The sequence below is a fragment of the Scyliorhinus canicula genome, chromosome 4, assembly GCF_902713615.1.
Source record: "Scyliorhinus canicula chromosome 4, sScyCan1.1, whole genome shotgun sequence".
NCBI classification, from domain to species: domain Eukaryota; kingdom Metazoa; phylum Chordata; class Chondrichthyes; order Carcharhiniformes; family Scyliorhinidae; genus Scyliorhinus; species Scyliorhinus canicula.
In genome coordinates this window covers 1,068,931-1,088,244 of record NC_052149.1, presented here as the reverse complement: position 1 = coordinate 1,088,244, position 19,314 = coordinate 1,068,931, and the positions used below count along the sequence as shown (strand labels likewise).

General features: G+C 48.8%; 1 protein-coding gene across 1 annotated transcript in view; it reads left to right on the top strand.

Annotated features, from left to right (window-relative positions):
- The window catches only part of col11a1a (collagen, type XI, alpha 1a), a 493,146-nt gene that overhangs the window by 136,066 nt on the left and 337,766 nt on the right, over positions 1-19,314 (top strand). The window contains exons 15-18 of the mRNA XM_038793410.1: positions 5,786-5,839; positions 14,144-14,197; positions 14,604-14,657; positions 17,648-17,701. Of these exons, the coding sequence (XP_038649338.1) occupies positions 5,786-5,839; positions 14,144-14,197; positions 14,604-14,657; positions 17,648-17,701 (216 nt within the window). The remainder of the gene's footprint in view (positions 1-5,785; positions 5,840-14,143; positions 14,198-14,603; positions 14,658-17,647; positions 17,702-19,314) is intronic.

The window sequence follows — 19,314 nt, the reverse complement described above, 5'->3', positions numbered from 1 at the left end:
TGATTGGACCATTGCTGGGAGATTTGGAACAGTGCCCACCCACCCATCTAGCCCGTCCTGTCTTTATTCTGTTTTCTGGCTGCAACTCCATCATCCTCAATATCCTTTTTGAATTGAACTCGATCTTCCAAGTTCCAATTGCTCCACAGATCCAGCTGTTTTGAGAGAGATCTGAAGATTTTTATGTCCCTTGCTGTGAAGAATTGTTCCGGAACGTTATTGCCGAGCTCACATTGTTCCCTCCAGGCGGAGGAACAGGGAAATCGCTGAATGTACAATGGCCTGAGCCAACCCAATTCCCCTTCTACTATCCTGCTGGACAATGAGAATAGAGCTATTGACCAATCACAGTGATTAATCTCTATCAATGAGTTGACAACATAGCCAGACATCAGGTGGAGAGCTTTGGGCAATCATTTGCAATGTTAATTTGCTTAGGGATAGGCAGGAAAATGGATCCGGATGAGAGGGATAGGCAGGGATAGGAATAGGAATCAATCATTGATAGAGATTAAGATAGAGTATGAGAGTAAACTTGCTCAGAATATAAAAACAGACAGTAAAAGTTTCTACAAATATATAAAACCAAAAAGAGTGGCTAAGGTAAATATTGGTCCTTTAGAGGATGAGAAGGGAGATTTAATAATGGGAAATGAGGAAATGGCTGAGGAACTGAACAGGTTTTTTGGGTCGGTCTTCACAGTGGAAGACACAAATAACATGCCAGTGACTGATAGAAATGAGGCTATGACAGGTGAGGACCTTGAGAGGATTGTTATCACTAAGGAGGTAGTGATGGGCAAGCTAATGGGGCTAAAGGTAGACACGTCTCCTGGCCCTGATGGAATGCGTCCCAGAGTGCTAAAGACATAGAACATAGAACATAGAACAGTACAGCACAGAACAGGCCCTTCGGCCCTCGATGTTGTGCCGAGCAATGATCACCCTACTCAAACCCACGTATCCACCCTATACCCGTAACCCAACAACCCCCCCCCCTTAACCTTACTTTTTTTTTAGGACACTACGGGCAATTTAGCATGGCCAATCCACCTAACCCGCACATCTTTGGACTGTGGGAGGAAACCGGAGCACCCGGAGGAAACCCACGCAGACACGGGGGAGGAACGTGCAGACTCCGCACAGACAGTGACCCAAGCCGGGAATCGAACCTGGGACCCTGGAGCTGTGAAGCATTTATGCTAACCACCATGCTACCATGCTGCCCCGTGCTTCCCTAGATGGCTAGGGAAATTGCAAATGCATTAGTGATAATTTACCAAAATTCATTAGACTCTGGGGTGGTCCCGATGGATTGGAAATTGGCAAACGTGACACCACTGTTTAAAAAAGGAGGTAGGCAGAGAGCGGGAAATTATAGCCCAGTGAGCTTAACTTCGGTAGTAGGGAAGATGCTGGAATCTATCATCAAGGAAGAAATAGCGAGGCATCTGGATAGAAATTGTCCCATTGGGCAGACGCAGCATGGGTTCATAAAGGGCAGGTCGTGCCTAACTAATTTAGTGGAATTTTTTGAGGACATTACCAGTGCAGTAGATAACGGGGAGCCAATGGATGTGGTATATCTGGATTTCCAGAAGGCCTTTGACAAGGTGCCACACAAAAGGTTGCTGCATAAGATAAAGATGCATGGCATTAAGGGTAAAGTAGTAGCATGGATAGAGGATTGGTTAATTAATAGAAAGCAAAGAGTTGGGATAAATGGGTGTTTCTCTGGTTGGCGATCAGTAGCTAGTGGTGTCCCTCAGGGATCCGTGTTGGGCCCACAATTGTTCACAATTTACATAGATGATTTGGAGTTGGGGACCAAGGGCAATGTGTCCAAGTTTGCAGATGACACTAAGATGAGTGGTAAAGCAAAAAGTGCAGAGGATACTGGAAGTCTGCAGAGGGATTTGGATAGGTTAAGTGAATGGACTAGGGTCTGGCAGATGGAATACAATGTTGACAAATTTGAGGTTATCCATTTTGGTAGGAATAACAGCAATCGGGATTATTATTGAAACAATAAAATATTAAAGCATGCCGCTGTGCAGAGAGACTTGGGTGTGCTAGTGCATGAGTCACAGAAAGTTGGTTTACAGGTGCAACAGGTGATTAAGAAGGCAAATGGAATTTTGTCCTTCATTGCTAGAGGGATGGAGTTTAAGACTAGGGAGGTTTGGCTGCAATTGTATAAGGTGTTAGTGAGGCCACACCTGGAGTATTGTGTTCAGTTTTGGTCTCCTTACTTGAGAAAGGACGTACTGGCACTGGAGGGTGTGCAGAGGAGATTCACGAGGTTAATCCCAGAGCTGAAGGGGTTGGATTATGAGGCGAGGTTGAGTTGACTGGGACTGTACTCGTTGGAATTTAGAAGGATGAGGGGGGATCTTATAGAAACATATAAAATTATGAAGGGAATAGATAGGATAGATGCGGGCAGGTTGTTTCCACTGGCGGGTGAAAGCAGAACTAGGGGGCATAGCCTCAAAATAAGGGGAAGTAGATTTCGGACTGAGTTTAGGAGGAACTTCTTCACCCAAAGGGTTGTGAATCTATGGAATTCCTTGCCCAGTGAAGCAGTTGAGGCTCCTTCATTACATGTTTTTAAGGTAAAGATAGATAGTTTTTTGAAGAATAAAGCGATTAAGGGTTATGGTGTTTGGGCCGGAAAGTGGAGCTGAGTCCACAAAAGATCAGCCATGATCTAATTGAATGGCGGAGCAGGCTCGAGGGGCCAGATGGTCTACTCCTGCTCCTAGTTCTTATGTTCTTATGTTCTTATTGAATCATAGAATTTACAGTGCATAGTCTGCACCAACCCTTGGAAAGAGCACCCTACTTAAGCCCACACCTCCACCCTATCCCTGTAACCCCATCTAACCTCTTTTGGTCACTGAGGGCAATTTAGCATGGCCAATTCACCTAACCTGCACATCTTTAGACTGTGGGAGGAAACCGGAGCACCCGGAGGAAACCCACGCAGACACGGGGAGAACGTGCAGACTCCACACAGACAGTGACCCAAGCCAGGAATCAAACTTGGGACCCTGGAGCGGTGAAGCCACAGTGCTAACCACTGTGATACTGTGTTGCGATAGGGATAGACAGGGATAGAGATAGACAGGGATAGGGATAGACAGGGATAGACAGGGATAGAGATAGATAGGGATAGACAGGGATAGACAGGGATAGGGATAGGGATAGGCAGGGATAGAGATAGGGATAGGCAGGGATTGGGATAGAGATAGATAGGGATAGACAGGGATAGGGATAGGGATAGACAGGGATAGGTAGGGATAGGGATAGGTAGGGATAGGGATAGACAGGGATAGGGATAGACAGGGATAGGGATAGATAGGGATAGACAGGGATAGGGATAGCCAGGGATAGACAGGGAAAGGGATAGGGATAGACAGGGCAAGGGATAGGGATAGACAGGGATAGGAATAGACAGGGATAGGGATAGACAGGGAAAGGGATAGGGATAGACAGGGATAGACAGGGATAGGGATAGACAGGGAAAGGGATAGGGATAGACAGGGATAGGGATAGACAGGGATAGACAGGGATAGGGATAGATAGGGATAGACAAGGATAGGGATAGACAGGGATAGGGATAGACAGGGATAGGGATAGACAGGGATAGACAGGGATAGGGATGTGGGTGGGGGTGTGGGGTGTTGGGGGGTGAGGTGGGGGGGGTGGGGTGGGGGTGTGGGGTGCGGGGGGATGGGGTGGGGGTGGTGGGGGGTTTGGGTGGGGGATGTGGGGGGGGGTGTGGGGTGTTGGGGGGTGGGGTGGGGTGTGGGGGGATGGGGTGTGGGGGGGTGGGGTGGGGGGGGTGGGGTGGGTGATCCAACCCTCCGCTGCTGCTGGAATGGGAATGGAATTTCACAAATGGAATTTCACAAATGGAATTTCACAAATGGAATTTCACAAATGCATGGCAACGGCAGAATGTAAATGAATGCAGTTGGTTTTAAAGATGCAGTTGCATCTATTAGTGAGCGATGCTCCGGCCATCGGTCAGTCCTCTGTCCCTGGGGCTGGGAATCATCTCCCTGATGGGATCAGTTCCTCTACACCTCCCTGACCACATTTATTGCAATCACATGCTTGAGTGCTTGGAATGTACTTAGTGCTTGGAATGCACTTACCTCTCTTTAATGTGGTTGATGTTTGTAAACATTGGAGTTTCACTACTTAGAGTTACTAAAACATGAAGGGAGATGAATGAATCAAGGCTGCAGCTGGTTTTTTGAAGCTGTCAATCACAGCCCACTGCTAGGAAGTTATGAATGGTTTGCAGCTGGTGAGTGAGGGCCTCCCCCAGCACTCCCAATAAGGGACTCCCAACAGGGCCCCCCCCTGAGGAAGCAACCACAACCCCCCCCCCCCCCCCCCACAACAGACCCTTAACCCGCCACAGAAAAGAGACCCCTGTCTGGAAGGTAGACGGCCGTCAAGACAGGGCAGTGAAAAATTCCCGTACCAGCCTCCCCGAACAGGCGCCGGAATGTGGCGACTAGGGGCTTTTTCACAGTAACTTCATTTGAAGCCTACTTGTGACAATAAGTGATTTTCATTTCATTTTTCATTTCATGAGGGGTCCAGACTCGAGTTACAGCTGTTTCCCCTCTGAGGGGTCCAGACTCGGGTTACAGCTGTTTCCCCTCTGAGGGGTCCAGACTCGGGTTACAGCTGTTTCCCCTCTGAGGGGTCCAGACTTGGGTTACAGCTGTTTCCCCTCTGAGGGGTCCAGACTCGGGTTACAGCTGTTTCCCCTCTGAGGGGTCCAGACTCGGGTTACAGCTGTTTCCCCTCTGAGGTCTGGACAGGTGGAGCGTCCATTATGTGTTCAAGCTGTAATTTTTCACTGCCCTGTCTTGACGGCCGTCTAGCTTCCAGACTCTTTTATGTGGCGGGGGAGGGTCTGTTGTGGGTGGGGGGGGGGTTGCTTCCTCAGGGGGGGCCCTGTTCGGAGTCCCTCAGTCAGGGAGTCTCTGTGGAGGGTCTTCCTAATGCAGGTTTCCCTGGGAGTTGACTCCCTATCGATGGGACCCTTGGGGGTCTCCATATCGATGGGTGCTGGGGGAGGCCCTCATTCAGAGTCCCTGGGGCATCGGGTCACCCCGTATTTGGGTGAAGGTGGGAACGCAGGCAGTCTGCGGGCCGGGGTATGGTTTGCAGTGCAGGGGGCGGGGGGGGGGGGGGGGGGGGGGGGGATCCCTCATATTACATGCCATACATAAATTTGCAATGCAACAGATATGGAATTGCATCCTGATTTGTGATCCCAGATGTTAGTAAGGAGGATTTTGTAGAGCCAATGAGTGTGATCATTTCTGACGTCTCAGTTAATGCTGGGTGGTCTGTCCAGTCTTTTTCCTTTGTGACTTTTGTGCTGTGATGTATGCGGCTTGCTGGGTTCCGAGTTGGCCACACCAGGTAAGGGCAACAGATTTACTTCCCTAAAGGCCTCTTGTGAACCAAATGGTTGTTGACAATAATTGATGATCGCTCCATGGTCATCATTACTGAGACTAGATTTTAATTCTCAATTTATTGATTAAAGTGGAAAGTATATTTTGCGTTCGCCCCATTATTCTATTTGCCATCTTGTCGCTCTTTTGCAAAAGGATATTGTTCTGATTATGTTGCTGAATATGTGACCCAATCACCTCGAGTAATAATCGAGAGGACCGTGACATCAAACCTCAATCCTGTGACCCAGTTTCCTGCACTCTTTCTAATTTCTCTTTTCCCTCTTGTGGATTAGGGGATTCCTGGTTCAGGCGGACTGAAAGGCCAGGAAGGTGAAGAAGGACCACAGGTAATCAATGTCTGACTTTCCTGCACACATTTTCATTTTGAATGTCAGAGAGCAGCTTTGAGAGAAACTCGCAGTTTAGCATCCTGTTTAGCAGTTTTGGTTTAGAGAATGAGACAGGGCAAATGGACTGGTGTTAATATGGACGCAGGAACACGGAGACCTGGCGATGTGCAAACACAAACCATCAAGGGAGGAAGTGGAAAATAAACAATCTGCAAAACATGGAAACATAGCAGGAGGAGGCCATTCAGCCCTTCGAGCCAGCTCCCCATGCATCATGATCATGGCTGATTGTCCACTCAATAGCCTAATCTTGCTTTCCCCCATATTCTTTGATCCCCTTCACCCCAAGTACTATATCTAACTGCTTCTTAAAAACATACAGGGCGAAATTCTCCCCCCCCCACGACGGGTGGGAGAATAGCGGGAGGGCCTTCCCGACTTTTTTGACGCCCTCCCGCTATTCTCCCCCCCCCCCCCCGCCGAAATCCCGACACGAATCGCTGCCGCCGTTTTTTTACGGCCGGCAGCGATTCACAGCTGTTAGAAGGGCCGAAGTCCCAGCCCTTTACGACCTTTTTACGAACGGCAAACACACCTGGTCCTGCCGTTCGTAAAAACGTCGTGACCACCTGGAAAAAAATAACCATGGCACCGATTGGCACGGCAGTACCACGGCCGTGCCAAGGGTGCCATGGGCCCGCGATCGGTGCCCACCGATCGCGGGCAGCGGGGCCCGGTGCCCGCGCACTATTTGTCCTTCCGCCGCCCCGCAGTATCAATACGCGGGGCGGCTGAGGGGCAACCCGGACCGCGCATGCGCGGGTGGAGTCTTCCCACCTGCGCATGCGCGGCTGACGTCATATGACGCGTCAGCCGGCGCTAAGTCCGACAAGCGGGCTTAACGATTTTCGTTAAGCCCGACTTGTCGGGGCCTCCGACGTCGGGCTGCTAGCCCCGACGGGGGACCAGAATCGGTCCCCCGTCGGGAAGGGGCGCGCTGCCGTAAAACCCGCCCGGGTTTTACGGCAGTTTGACGATTTCTCCCGTTTTGGGAGAATTTCGCCCACAATGTTTTGGACTCAACTATTTCCTGTGGTAACGATTTCCAAAGGCTGACCACTCACTGGGGGAAGAAATTTCTCCTCATTTCTGCCCTAAATACAAAGAACAATACAGCACAGGAACAGGCCCTTCGGCCCTCCAAGCCTGTACCGGTAATGATACCAACCTTTGCCTAAACCCTCAGCACTTCCTTCTGCTGTATCCATGTGTTCGTTAAGATGCCATTTGAACGCCGTTAATGTATCGGCTTCCACAGCCTCCCCTGGCAACGTGCTCCAGGCACTCACCACCCTCTGTGTAAAAAAACCTGCCTCACACATCTCCTCTAAACTTTGCCCCACGGACCTTAGACCTATGCCCCCTGGGGACTGACCCCTCCACCCTGGGAAAGAGTGCTGACCATCCATAAGACCATAAGACATAGGAGCAGAATTAGGCCACTCGGCCCATCGAGTCTGCTCTGCCATTCAGTCATGGCTGATATTTTCACATCCCCATTCTCCTGCCTTCTCCCCATAACCCCTGATCTCCTTATTAATCAAGAACCTATCTATCTCTGTCTTAAAGACTCAGTGATTTGGCCTCCACAGCCTTCCACGGCAGAGAGTTCCATAGATTCACCACCCTCTGGCTGAAGAAATACCTCCTCATCTCTGTTTTCAAGGATCGTCCCTTTAGTCTGAGATGGTGTCCTCTGCTTCTAGTTTTTCCTACAAGTGGAAACATCCTCTCCACGCAGTATCTTGTAAGTTTCAATAACTCATCCCCCTTCATCCTTCTAAACTCCAATGTGTACAGACCCAGAGTCCTCAACCGTTCCTCATACGACAAGCTCTTCATTCCAGGGATCATTCTTGTGAACCTCCTCTAGACCCTTTCCAAGGCAGCACATCCTTCCTTAGATACAGGGCCCAAAGCTGCTCACAATACTCCAAATGGGGTCTGATCAGAGCCTCAAACAGCCTCAGAAGTATCTCCCTGGTCTTGTATTCTAACCCTCTCGACATGAATACTAACATTGCATTTACCTTCCTAACTGCCAACTGAACCTGCACATTAACCTTAAGAGAATCGTGAACAAGGACAGATCACTAATGTATATTGTAAAACCTTGTGGTCCCAGCACAGACCCCTGAGGCTACACCACTAGTCACCGGCTGCCATCCTGAAAAAGACCCCTTTATCCCCACTCTCTGCCTTCTGCTAATCAGCCAATCCTCTATCCATGCCAGGATCTTACCCTGAACACCATGGGCTCTTAACTTATTTCATAGTCTCCGATACGGCACCTTGTCAAAGGCTTCCTGGAAATCTAAATAAATCTCGTCCACTGGTTCTCCTTTGTCTAACTTCCTTGTCATCTCCTCAAAGAACTCTAACAGATTTGTCAGACATGACCTCCCCTTGACGAAGCCGTGCTGACTCAGTCCTATTTTACCATGCACTTCCAAATACTCCGCGATGTCATCTTTAATAATGGACTCTAAAATCTTACCAATGACCGAAGTCAGGCTAACCGGACTATAATTTCCTGTCTTCTGCCTCTCTCCCTTCTTAAACAGTGGTGTTACATTAGCCACCTTCCAGTCCTCTGGGAACCTTCCTGCCTCCAGTGATTCCTGAAAGATCACCACCAATGCCTCCACAATTTCCTCAGCTCTGTCTTTTAGAACCCTGGGGTGTAGTCCATCCGGTCCAGGTGACTTATCCACCTTCAGACCTTTCAGTTTCCCCAGAACTTTCTCCTTAGTAATGGTCACCCTCTGCCCCCTGGTTCTCCTGGAGCTCTGGGATCCCACTGGTGTCTTCCACCGTGAAGATTGATGCAAAGTAACTATTCAGTTCCTCTGCCATTTTTTGTTTCCTATTATTACTTCTCCAGCCACATTTTCCAGTTGCCCGATGTCTTATTTTGCCTCTCTCTTACCTTTTGTATATTGAAATAAACTCTTCCTAACTTCCTTTATATTACTAGCTAGCTTGCACTCACACTTCATCTTCTCCCCACTTTCCCTTCCATGCCTCTCATAATCCTGTAGATCTCTATCAGGACACCCCTCAACCTCCATCTTGCTAATGAAAACAGTCCGAGTCTATTCAGGTTTAAGTGTGTCTGTTTCAATGCAAGGAGTGTCAGGAATAAGGGAGATGAACTTAGAGCATGGATCAGTACTTGGAACTCCGATGTTGTGGCCAATACAGAGACATGGATTTCACAGGGGCAGGAATGGTTGTTAGATGTTCTGGGGTTTAGATGATTTAAGAAGAATAGGGAGGGAGGTAAAAGAGGAGGGGGAGTGGCACTGTTAATTAGGGAGTGCATCACAGCTGCAGAAAAGGAGGTAGTCGAGGAGGGTTTGTCCACTGAGTCAGTATGGGTGGGAGTCAGAAACAAGAAAGGAGCAGTCACTTTATTGGGAGTTTTCTATAGACCCCCAATAGCAGCACAGAGATGGAGGAACAGATTGGGCGGCAGATCTTGGATAGGTGCAGAAGTAACAGAGTTATTGTCATGGATGACTTCAACTTCCCTAATATTGACTGGAACCTCCTTAGTGCAAATGGTTTGGATGGAGCAGATTTTGTCAGGTGTGTACAGGAAGGATTCCTGACTCAATATGTAGGTAGGCCGACTAGGGGGGAGGCCATATTGGATTTGGCAACAAACCAGACCGAGTGTCAGATGTCACGGTGGGAGAGTATTTCAGTGACAGTGACCACAGCTCCTTGACCATAGACATGGAGAGGGATAGGAACAGACAGTATGAGAAGGTATTTAATTGGGGGAGGGGAAATTATACTGCTATTAGACAGGAGCTGAGGAGCATAAAGTGGGAACAATTGTTCTTGGGGAAATGCACAACAGTAATGTGGGGATTGTTTAAGGAGCACTTGCTGCGAGTGTTGGATAGTTTTGTCCCACTGAGACGAGGAAGGAATGGTAAGGTGAAGGAGCCTTGGATGGCAAGAGAAGTGAAGCTTCTAGTCAAGAGGAAGAAGGAAGCTTACGTAGAGTGAGAAGGGGGCATGAAAAAGCCCTGGCGGGAAGGATTAGGGAAACCCCAAGGCGTTCTACACTTATGTGAGAAATAAGAGGATGATCAGAATGAGAGTCGGGCCGATCAGGGATAGTGGAGGGAACTTGTGCCTAGAGTCTGAGGAGATGGGGGAGGCCCTAAATGAATACTTTGCTTCAGTATTCACGAGAGAGAGGGACCTTGTTGCCCATGAGAACAGTGTGAACCAGGTTAATAGACTCAAACAGGTTGCTATTAAGAAGGAGAAACGAAAGGGAAAATGCTGGAAAATCTCAGTAAGTCTGGCAGCATCTGTAGGGAGAGAAAAGAGCCAACGTTTCGAGTCTGATGACTCTTTATCAAAGCTAACAGACAGAGAGAGTGGGAAATATTTATACTGTGGAGTGAGAATGAACCTTCCTGTTGCTTGCCATTTTAACAAAAGACCCTGCTCCCATACCCACATGTCTGTTCTTGGCCAGCTGCAATGTTCCAGTGAAGCTCAACGCAAACTGGAGGAACAACATCTCATCTTCCGGTTAGGCACGCTACAGCCTTCCGGCCTGAACATCGAATTCAACAACTTCAGATGAAATGAAAATCGCTTATTGTCACGAGTAGGCTTCAATGAAGTTACTGTGAAAAGCCCCTAGTCGCCACATTCCGACGCCTGTCCGGGGAGGCTGGTACAGGAATCGAACCGTGCTGCTGGCCTGCCTTGGTCTGCTTTCAAAGCCAGCGATTTAGCCGAGTGAGCTAAACCAGCCCCACCTCGATCCATGTTTTCATTTTATTTTAACTGTCTTTTACCCTTTCTTTCTTTCCTGCACCTTTCTCCTCTTTGCCTCCCCCTTCCCCTCCCCTTCCCCTCCCCAGACCTACAGTCCATCCTCTGATGTTAGTTTCTCTGCTGTTTGACCTTTCACATCTTTTGTCCTCTCTGGGGACTGCCATTAACACTCTTTCCCCTTGGTATCTGTGGCCATTAGCACCCGGTTTCCCTGGGTTTCTGTGGCTATGACCCATCTTTCATTCTCAGTCCACAGTATAAATATTTCCCACTCTCTCTGTCTGTTAGCTTTGACAAAGAGTCATCGGACTCGAAACGTTAGCTCAATTCTCTCCCTCCAGATGCTGCCAGACTTGCTGAGATTTTCCAGCATTTTCCCTTTCGTTTCAGATTCCAGCATCCGCAGTAATTTGGTTTTAGCTATTAAGAAGGAGATGTGCTGGAAATTTGAAAAGCATCAGGATAGATAAGTCCCCTGGGCCTGATGGGATATACCCAAGGTTACTAAAGGGAGCGAGGGAGGAGATTGCTGCGCCGTTGGCGATGATCTTTGCGTCCTCACTCTCCACTGGAATAGTACTAGATGATTGGAGGGAGGCGAATGTGTTCCCCTGTTCAAGAAAGGGAATAGGGAAATCCCTGGGAATTACAGACCAGTCAGTCTTACGTCTGTGGTGAGCAAAATATTGGAAAGGACTCTGAGAGATAGGATTTATGATTATTTAGAAAAACATAGTTTGATTAAAGATAGTCAGCCTGGCTTTGTGAGGGGCAGGTTATGCCTCACAAGCCTCATTGAATTCTATGAGGATATGACGAGACACATTGATGAAGGTCGGGCAGTGGATGTGGTGTATATGGATTTCAGTAAGGCATTTGATAGGGTTCCCCATGGTAGGCTTATTCAGAAAGTTAGGGGCATGGGATACAGGGAAATTTGGCTGTCTGGATACAGAATTGGCTGGCTGAAAGAAGACAGCGAGTGGTAGTGGATGGAAAGTATTCCGCCTGGAGGTCGGTGACCAATGATGTCCCGCAGGGATCTGTTCTGGGACCTCTGCTCTTTGTGGTTTTTATAAATGACTTGGATGAGGAAGTGGGAGGGTGGGTTAGTAAGTTTGCCGATGACACAAAGGTTGGGGGAGGTGTAGATCGTGTTGAGGGCTGTTGCAGGTTACAACAGGACATTGACAGGATGCAGAGCTGGGCTGAGAAGTGGCAGATGGAGTTCAACCTAAATAAATGTGAAGTGATTCATTTTGGAAGGTCAAATTTGAATGCTGAATACAGGATTCTTGGAAGTGTGGAGGAACAGAGGGATCTTGGGATCCACGTACAGAGATCCCTCAAAGTTGCCACCCAGGTTGATAGGGTTGTTAAGAAGGCGTATGGTGTGTTGGCTTTCATTAACAGGGGGATTGAGTTTAAGAGCCGTGAGGTTTTGCTGCAGCTTTATAAAACCCTAGTTAGACCACACTTGGAATATTGTGTCCAGTTCTGGTCGCCTCATTATAGGAAGGATATGGATGCTTTGGAGTGGTGGGTGTGTGGGATGCACGGCCAGCAGAGGGTGGTGGGTGTGTGGGATGCACGGCCAGCAGAGGGTGGTGGGTGTGTGGGATGCACGGCCAGCAGAGGGCGGTGGGTGTGTGGGATGCACGGCCAGCAGAGGGTGGTGGGTGTGTGGGATGCACGGCCAGCAGAGGGTGGTGGGTGTGTGGAATGCACGGCCAGCAGAGGGTGGTGGGTGTGTGGGATGCACGGCCAGCAGAGGGTGGCGGGTGTGTGGGATGCACGGCCAGCAGAGGGTGGTGGGTGTGTGGGATGCACGGCCAGCAGAGGGCGGTGGGTGTGTGGGATGCACGGCCAGCAGAGGGTGGTGGGTGTGTGGGATGCACGGCCAGCAGAGGGCGGTGGGTGTGTGGGATGCACGGCCAGCAGAGGGTGGTGGGTGTGTGGGATGCACGGCCAGCAGAGGTTGTGGAGCCAGAGTAATTGAATAAAAAGCTTTCGGATTCACCTTAATCCTACTTGCCAAGGACTTTTCATGACCCCCTCCTAGCCCTCCTAATTTCCCTGTCTCCCCCGTATCCTCAGACTGTGCCCCCTGGTCTGGACCCACCCACCATCGAGAACATCCTTCCTGCATCTACCCTGTCCAATCCTGTTAGAATTTTAAAGGTTTCCACGAAATCCCTCCTCATTCTTCTGAACTCCAGCGAATACAATCCTAATCAACTCAATCTCCTCGTATATCAGTCCTGCCATCCCAGGAATCAGTCTGGTAAACCTTTGATGCACTCCCTCGAGAGCAAGAACATCCTTCCTCAGAGAAGGAGACCAAAACCCACACAATATTCCAGGTGAGGACACCCAGGTCTCGTTGCACGTTCCCCTCCCTCAACTCAAAGCCATTCAGATAATAATCCGCCTTCCTGTTTTTGCTATGGCCGAGAAGCAACCATTCTGCCCATCCAATCCAAACAGACTCTCCATGGAATATTTCTGTCAGTCCCACTCTGCTGAGTATCAGTTTAGCGCTAAAGTGTATTTCCCTCCAGTGTATATCCAATTTTCTGTTGTAATCATCAATCATCTTCCCATCCTCCACCCTCATCACAATGATTTCCAGGTCAATAGATCATTTTCTGCTTTTTTATTCTTCTTGCCAAACTGGACAAGTTCACTTTTTCCCACATTGCACTCCGTCTGTCGCACTGTTTGCCTACAATCCATTTCCCTTTACAGAATCTTTGCTGGGATTTCCTCCGATATCAGCAAAGGTCGATAACGGCCAGGAGAGGTGGTGCTGGCTTTGCCAAGGGAAATGGCAGCTATCTCCACTCTATAGTCCGGGACTTCGAAAAGAAACTTACAGTCCCGGGTTGCTGGGCTGCGGAGGCAGAGTCACTGAGTGTGTTCAAAGCCGAGGTTAATAGATTTCTAGCTATCAAATGCATTGAGAGGATTCGGGGTTATGGCATTGAGTTCAAAGATGAGCTAGAATCTGGTTAAATGGTGGAGCAGGCCCGAGGGGCCGAATGGCCATCTGCCCCCGGGTTCCTATTTCGCACAGCGAGTTATTGTAATCGGGAAGGTGCTGTCTGAAAGGGCGGTGGCAGCAGATTCAATAATAACTTTCAAAAGGAAATTGGATAAATAATTACTGGGAAAGTGAAATCTGTCTGAACAATAGGGAAATAGAGGGGGGGGGGGGGGGGAGTGGAAATAATTGGATCAGCCTTTCAAAGAGCTAGCACAGGTACACTTGGCCGAATGGCCTCCTATGTTGTATCACTCCAGGTTCTGCCGTATTTCTGTCTCTGATGGAGTGACCTTTGTCCCGAACTCTGGAATTTAGCCAGCTTTTCTGTAGTTTATTGTGATGGTGTATGTGACACTGTGCTTCACCATGTGCTCTCTCTGATACAGGGTCCTCGAGGAATTCAAGGAACCTTTGGTGCACCTGGAAAACCAGGGAAGAGGGTACGGTACCTTTGGAACAGATTCTCAATCTCTTCCTCACTTGTTTTTGCTTCTCCTTTTTCGAAAACCCTGAAATGACACACGTCATAAACGTGTGTCAATAATCTGTATATTTGTCGGACAAAGTCAGAGAATTGTCATTTCCTCAGATAAAATTGCTCTCCTGTTGTTTCCATTTCTTGATCCTTAATTTCTGATCCTGACCTCCATTTCACCGATCCCAGTCATTCCCATTTCCCAATGTCTGATCCCATTTCCCTGCTCGCCAATCCCTATTTCCTGATCCACATAGGTCAGTTTCCTGTTTCCATTCCCCGTTCCTGTTGCATGTTCCTCTGCGACGCTGTTTTAACTCCGACTGCCTTCCTTACACTCATGTCTTACGATGGACACTTGTCTTTTCCAGGGTCGTTCCGGAGCTGATGGGTCCCGGGGAATGCCAGGGGAGCCAGGCGCAAAGGTAATTCCAACAACAACCAGACCTTGACTGAATAATTGTCTTGAAGAATATTTATCAATGACGATTGCATTTATATACAGCACCTTTGTTACAATAAGACATCCCAAGGAGGTTGACAGGCACGATTATCCAGCTCCAGCAGAGATATTTGGACAGGTGACCAAACTCTTGCTTGATGAAGTGAGGTTAAAGGAATGTTTCAAATAAGAGAAAGGCGGAGAGAGAGAGGCAGAGAGAGAGAGAGAGGCAGAGAGAGAGAGGGGCAGAGAGAGAGAGAGAGGCAGAGAAAGAGAGAGGCAGAGAGAGAGAGAGAGAGGCAGAGAGAGAGAGAGGCAGCGAGAGAGATAGAGAGAGGCAGAGAGAGAGAGAAAGGCAGAGAGAGAGGCACAGAGAGAGAGAGAGGTGGAGAGAGAGAGGCAGAGAGAGAGAGAGAGAGGCAGCGAGAGAGATAGAGAGAGGCAGAGAGAGAGAGAGAGGCAGAGAGAGAGAGGTGGAGAGAGAGAGGTGGAGAGAGAGAGAGAGACAGAGGCAGAGAGAGAGAGAAAGAGAGACAGAGGGCTGCAGAGAGGTTTAGGGAAGGAATTTCAGAGCTTGGGACCAGGGCTTGAAGGCACCGATAGTGGAGTAAGAAATCTTACACCAGGTTAAAGTCCAACAGGTTTGTTTCAAACACGAGCTTTCGGAGCACTGCTCTTTGAAACAAACCTGTTGGACTTTAACCTGGTGTAGGACTTACTGTGCTCACCCCAGTCCAACGCCGGCATCGCCACATCACCGATAGTGGAGTGAGAGGGGCTGGAGATGTACAGTGACACTGAAGTCAGATCTATTTAAATATCTCGGAGGGTTGTGGGACTGGAGGATATTACAGCCATGGTGGGGGGAGGGGGGGGGGGGGGGGGGGGGGAACCAGGGAGCAATTTCAAACCAAGGATAAGAATTTTTAAATTAAAGTGTTGCCAGATGGAAAATCATGAGGTCATTTTTTAACGGAATTCAATCTTCATGAGGGGAACTGACTGAAGTTTGATTAATGAAGTGAGTCTCAGTGAAGAAGAGAGGGAGGGGCAATTTATTCTTGTCAACTTTGTGGTGTCCTGGACCTTACAGATTGGTCCTTGAACAAGTTTCTCAATGAAAAACACAATATTAATGCATCTGTCGGATGCACACTCAACGCAAACTCACACGCACACTCAACGCAAACTCACACGCACACTCAACGCAAACTCACACGCAAACTCACACGCACACTCACACGCAAACTCACACTCACACTCACGCAAACTCACACGCAAACTCACACTCACACTCACACTCACACGCACACTCACACGCACACTCACACGCACACTCACACGCACACTCACACGCAAACTCACACGCACACTCACACGCACACTCACACGCACACTCACACGCAAACTCACACGCACACTCACATGCACACTCAACGCAAACTCACACGCACACTCACACGCAAACTCACACTCACACTCACGCAAACTCACACGCACACTCACACGCACACTCACACGCACACTCACACGCACACTCACACGCACACTCACACGCACACTCACACGCACACTCACACGCAAACTCACACGCACACTCACGCAAACTCACACACACTCACACGCACACTCACACGCAAACTCACACTTACGCAAACTCACACACACTCACACGCACACTCACACGCAAACTCACACTCACACTCACGCAAACTCACACACACTCACATGCACACTCACACACACACTCACGCAAACTCACACACACTCACACGCACACTCACACGCAAACTCACACTCACGCAAACTCACACACACTCACACGCACACTCACACGCAAACTCACACTCACGCAAACTCACACACACTCACACGCACACTCACACTCACGCAAACTCACACACACTCACACGCACACTCACACGCACACTCACACACACACTCACGCAAACTCACGCACACTCACACGCAAACTCACACGCACACTCACACGCACACTCACACGCACACTCACACGCACACTCACTCACACGCACACTCACACGCAAACTCACACGCACTCACACGCAAACTCACACTCGCACTCACGCAAACTCACACGCAAACTCACACGCACACTCACACGCACACTCACACGCACACTCACACGCACACTCACACGCACACTCACACGCACACTCACACGCACACTCACACGCACACTCTCACACACACTCACACGCACACTCACACGCAAACTCACACGCACTCACACGCACACTCACACGCACACTCACGCACACTCACACACACACTCACACACACTCACATGGACATTCTCACGTGCATTCACACGGTTGCACAGTAGCACAGTGGTTAGCACTGTTGCTTCAGGGCTCCAGAGTCCCGGGTTTGATTCCCCGCTGGGACACTGTCTGTGTGGAGTCTGCACGTTCTCCCCGTATCTGCGACGGTTTCCTCCGGGTACTCCGGTTTGCTCCCACAGTCCGAAAAGTTTGGGTGGGGTTACTGGGTTACTGGGATAAGGCGGAGGTGTGGGCTTAGATAGGGTGAGCTTTCCAAGGGCCAGTGCAGGCTCGATGGGCTGAATGGCCTCCTTCTGCACTGTAAATTCTCTGATCTATAACACACACACACTCACACTCACATGTATAGTCACACACACACATGCGCTCACACACTCACTCACACGCACACTCACACACTCAATTCAAACTCACTCACACTCAATCATACTCACCCACACTCACTCACATTCACACACAGTTACATATACTCATTTACTCACTCACACTCATACACGCATGCACACACACACTCAAAGGTACATGCACTCACACTCACTCAGATGCACACACACACTCACACACACTCAAACGCACACTATCTGTGTTGATTACAGCCTAAACCTCTCAAACTGTTTAATTCCCTGTTTTGATCCTATTCCTAATTATCTGTGTTCTTTATTTTAAGGGTGATCGTGGCTTTGATGGATTGCCTGGTTTACCGGGTATGAAAGGAAACCGGGTAAGATTTACCCACCATTACACATCACTGAGCAAACTGTTAAAACTAGATTGAGGTTTGGTGTGTTGGATATAATATATTCTTTAAAATCAAAGTAAAATACTGCAGATGTCTGCATAACCCTGTGTAACTCTGCGTCACTCTGTGTAACACTGTGTAACTCCATGTAACACTGTGTAACACTGTGTAACTCCGTGTAACACTGTGTAACTCTGTGTAACTCTGTGTAACTCCGTGTAACACTGTGTAACACTGCGTCACTCTGTGTAACACTGTGTAACACTGTGTAACTCTGTGTAACACTGTGTAACACTGTGTAACTCTGTGTAACACTGTGTAACACTGTGTAACTCTGCGTCACTCTGCGTCACTCTGTGTAACTCTGTGTAACTCCGTGTAACACTGCGTCACTCTGTGTAACTCTGTGTAACTCTGCGTCACTCTGTGTAACTCTGTGTAACTCTGCGTCACTCTGTGTAACTCCGTGTAACACTGTGTAACACTGTGTAACTCTGCGTCACTCTGCGTCACTCTGCGTCACTCTGTGTAACTCTGTGTAACTCTGTGTAACTCCGTGTAACACTGTGTAACTCTGTGTAACACTGCGTCACTCTGCGTCACTCTGTGTAACTCTGCGTCACTCTGTGTAACTCCGTGTAACACTGTGTAACACTGTGTAACTCTGCGTCACTCTGCGTCACTCTGTGTAACTCTGTGTAACTCTGCGTCACTCTGTGTAACTCCGTGTAACACTGTGTAACTCTGTGTAACTCCGTGTAACACTGCGTCACTCTGCGTCACTCTGTGTAACTCTGCGTCACTCTGTGTAACTCTGCGTCACTCTGTGTAACTCCGTGTAACACTGTGTAACACTGTGTAACTCTGCGTCACTCTGCGTCACTCTGCGTCACTCTGTGTAACTCTGCGTCACTCTGTGTAACTCCGTGTAACACTGTGTAACACTGTGTCACTCTGCGTCACTCTGCGTCACTCTGTGTAACACTGTGTAACACTGTGTAACTCTGCGTCACTCTGTGTAACACTGTGTAACACTGTGTAACACTGTGTAACACTGTGTAACTCTGCGTCACTCCGTGTAACTCCGTGTAACTCTGCGTCACTCTATGTAACTCTGTGTAACTCTGTGTAACTCTGTGTAACTCCGTGTAACTCTGTGTAACTCTCTGTAACTCTGTGTAACTCCGTGTAACACTGTGTAACTCTGTGTAACTCTGTGTAACACTGTGTAACACTGTGTAACTCTGCGTCACTCTGTGTAACTCTGTGTAACACTGTGTAACACTGTGTAACTCTGCGTCACTCTGTGTAACACTGTGTAACTCTGCGTCACTCTGTGTAACACTGTGTAACTCTGTGTAACTCCGTGTAACACTGTGTAACACTGTGTAACTCTGCGTCACTCTGTGTAACTCTGTGTAACACTGTGTAACACTGTGTAACTCTGCGTCACTCTGTGTAACACTGTGTAACTCTGCGTCACTCTGTGTAACACTGTGTAACTCTGCGTCACTCTGTGTAACTCTGCGTCACTCTGCGTAACACTGTGTAACACTGTGTCACTCTGCGTCACTCTGCGTCACTCTGCGTCACTC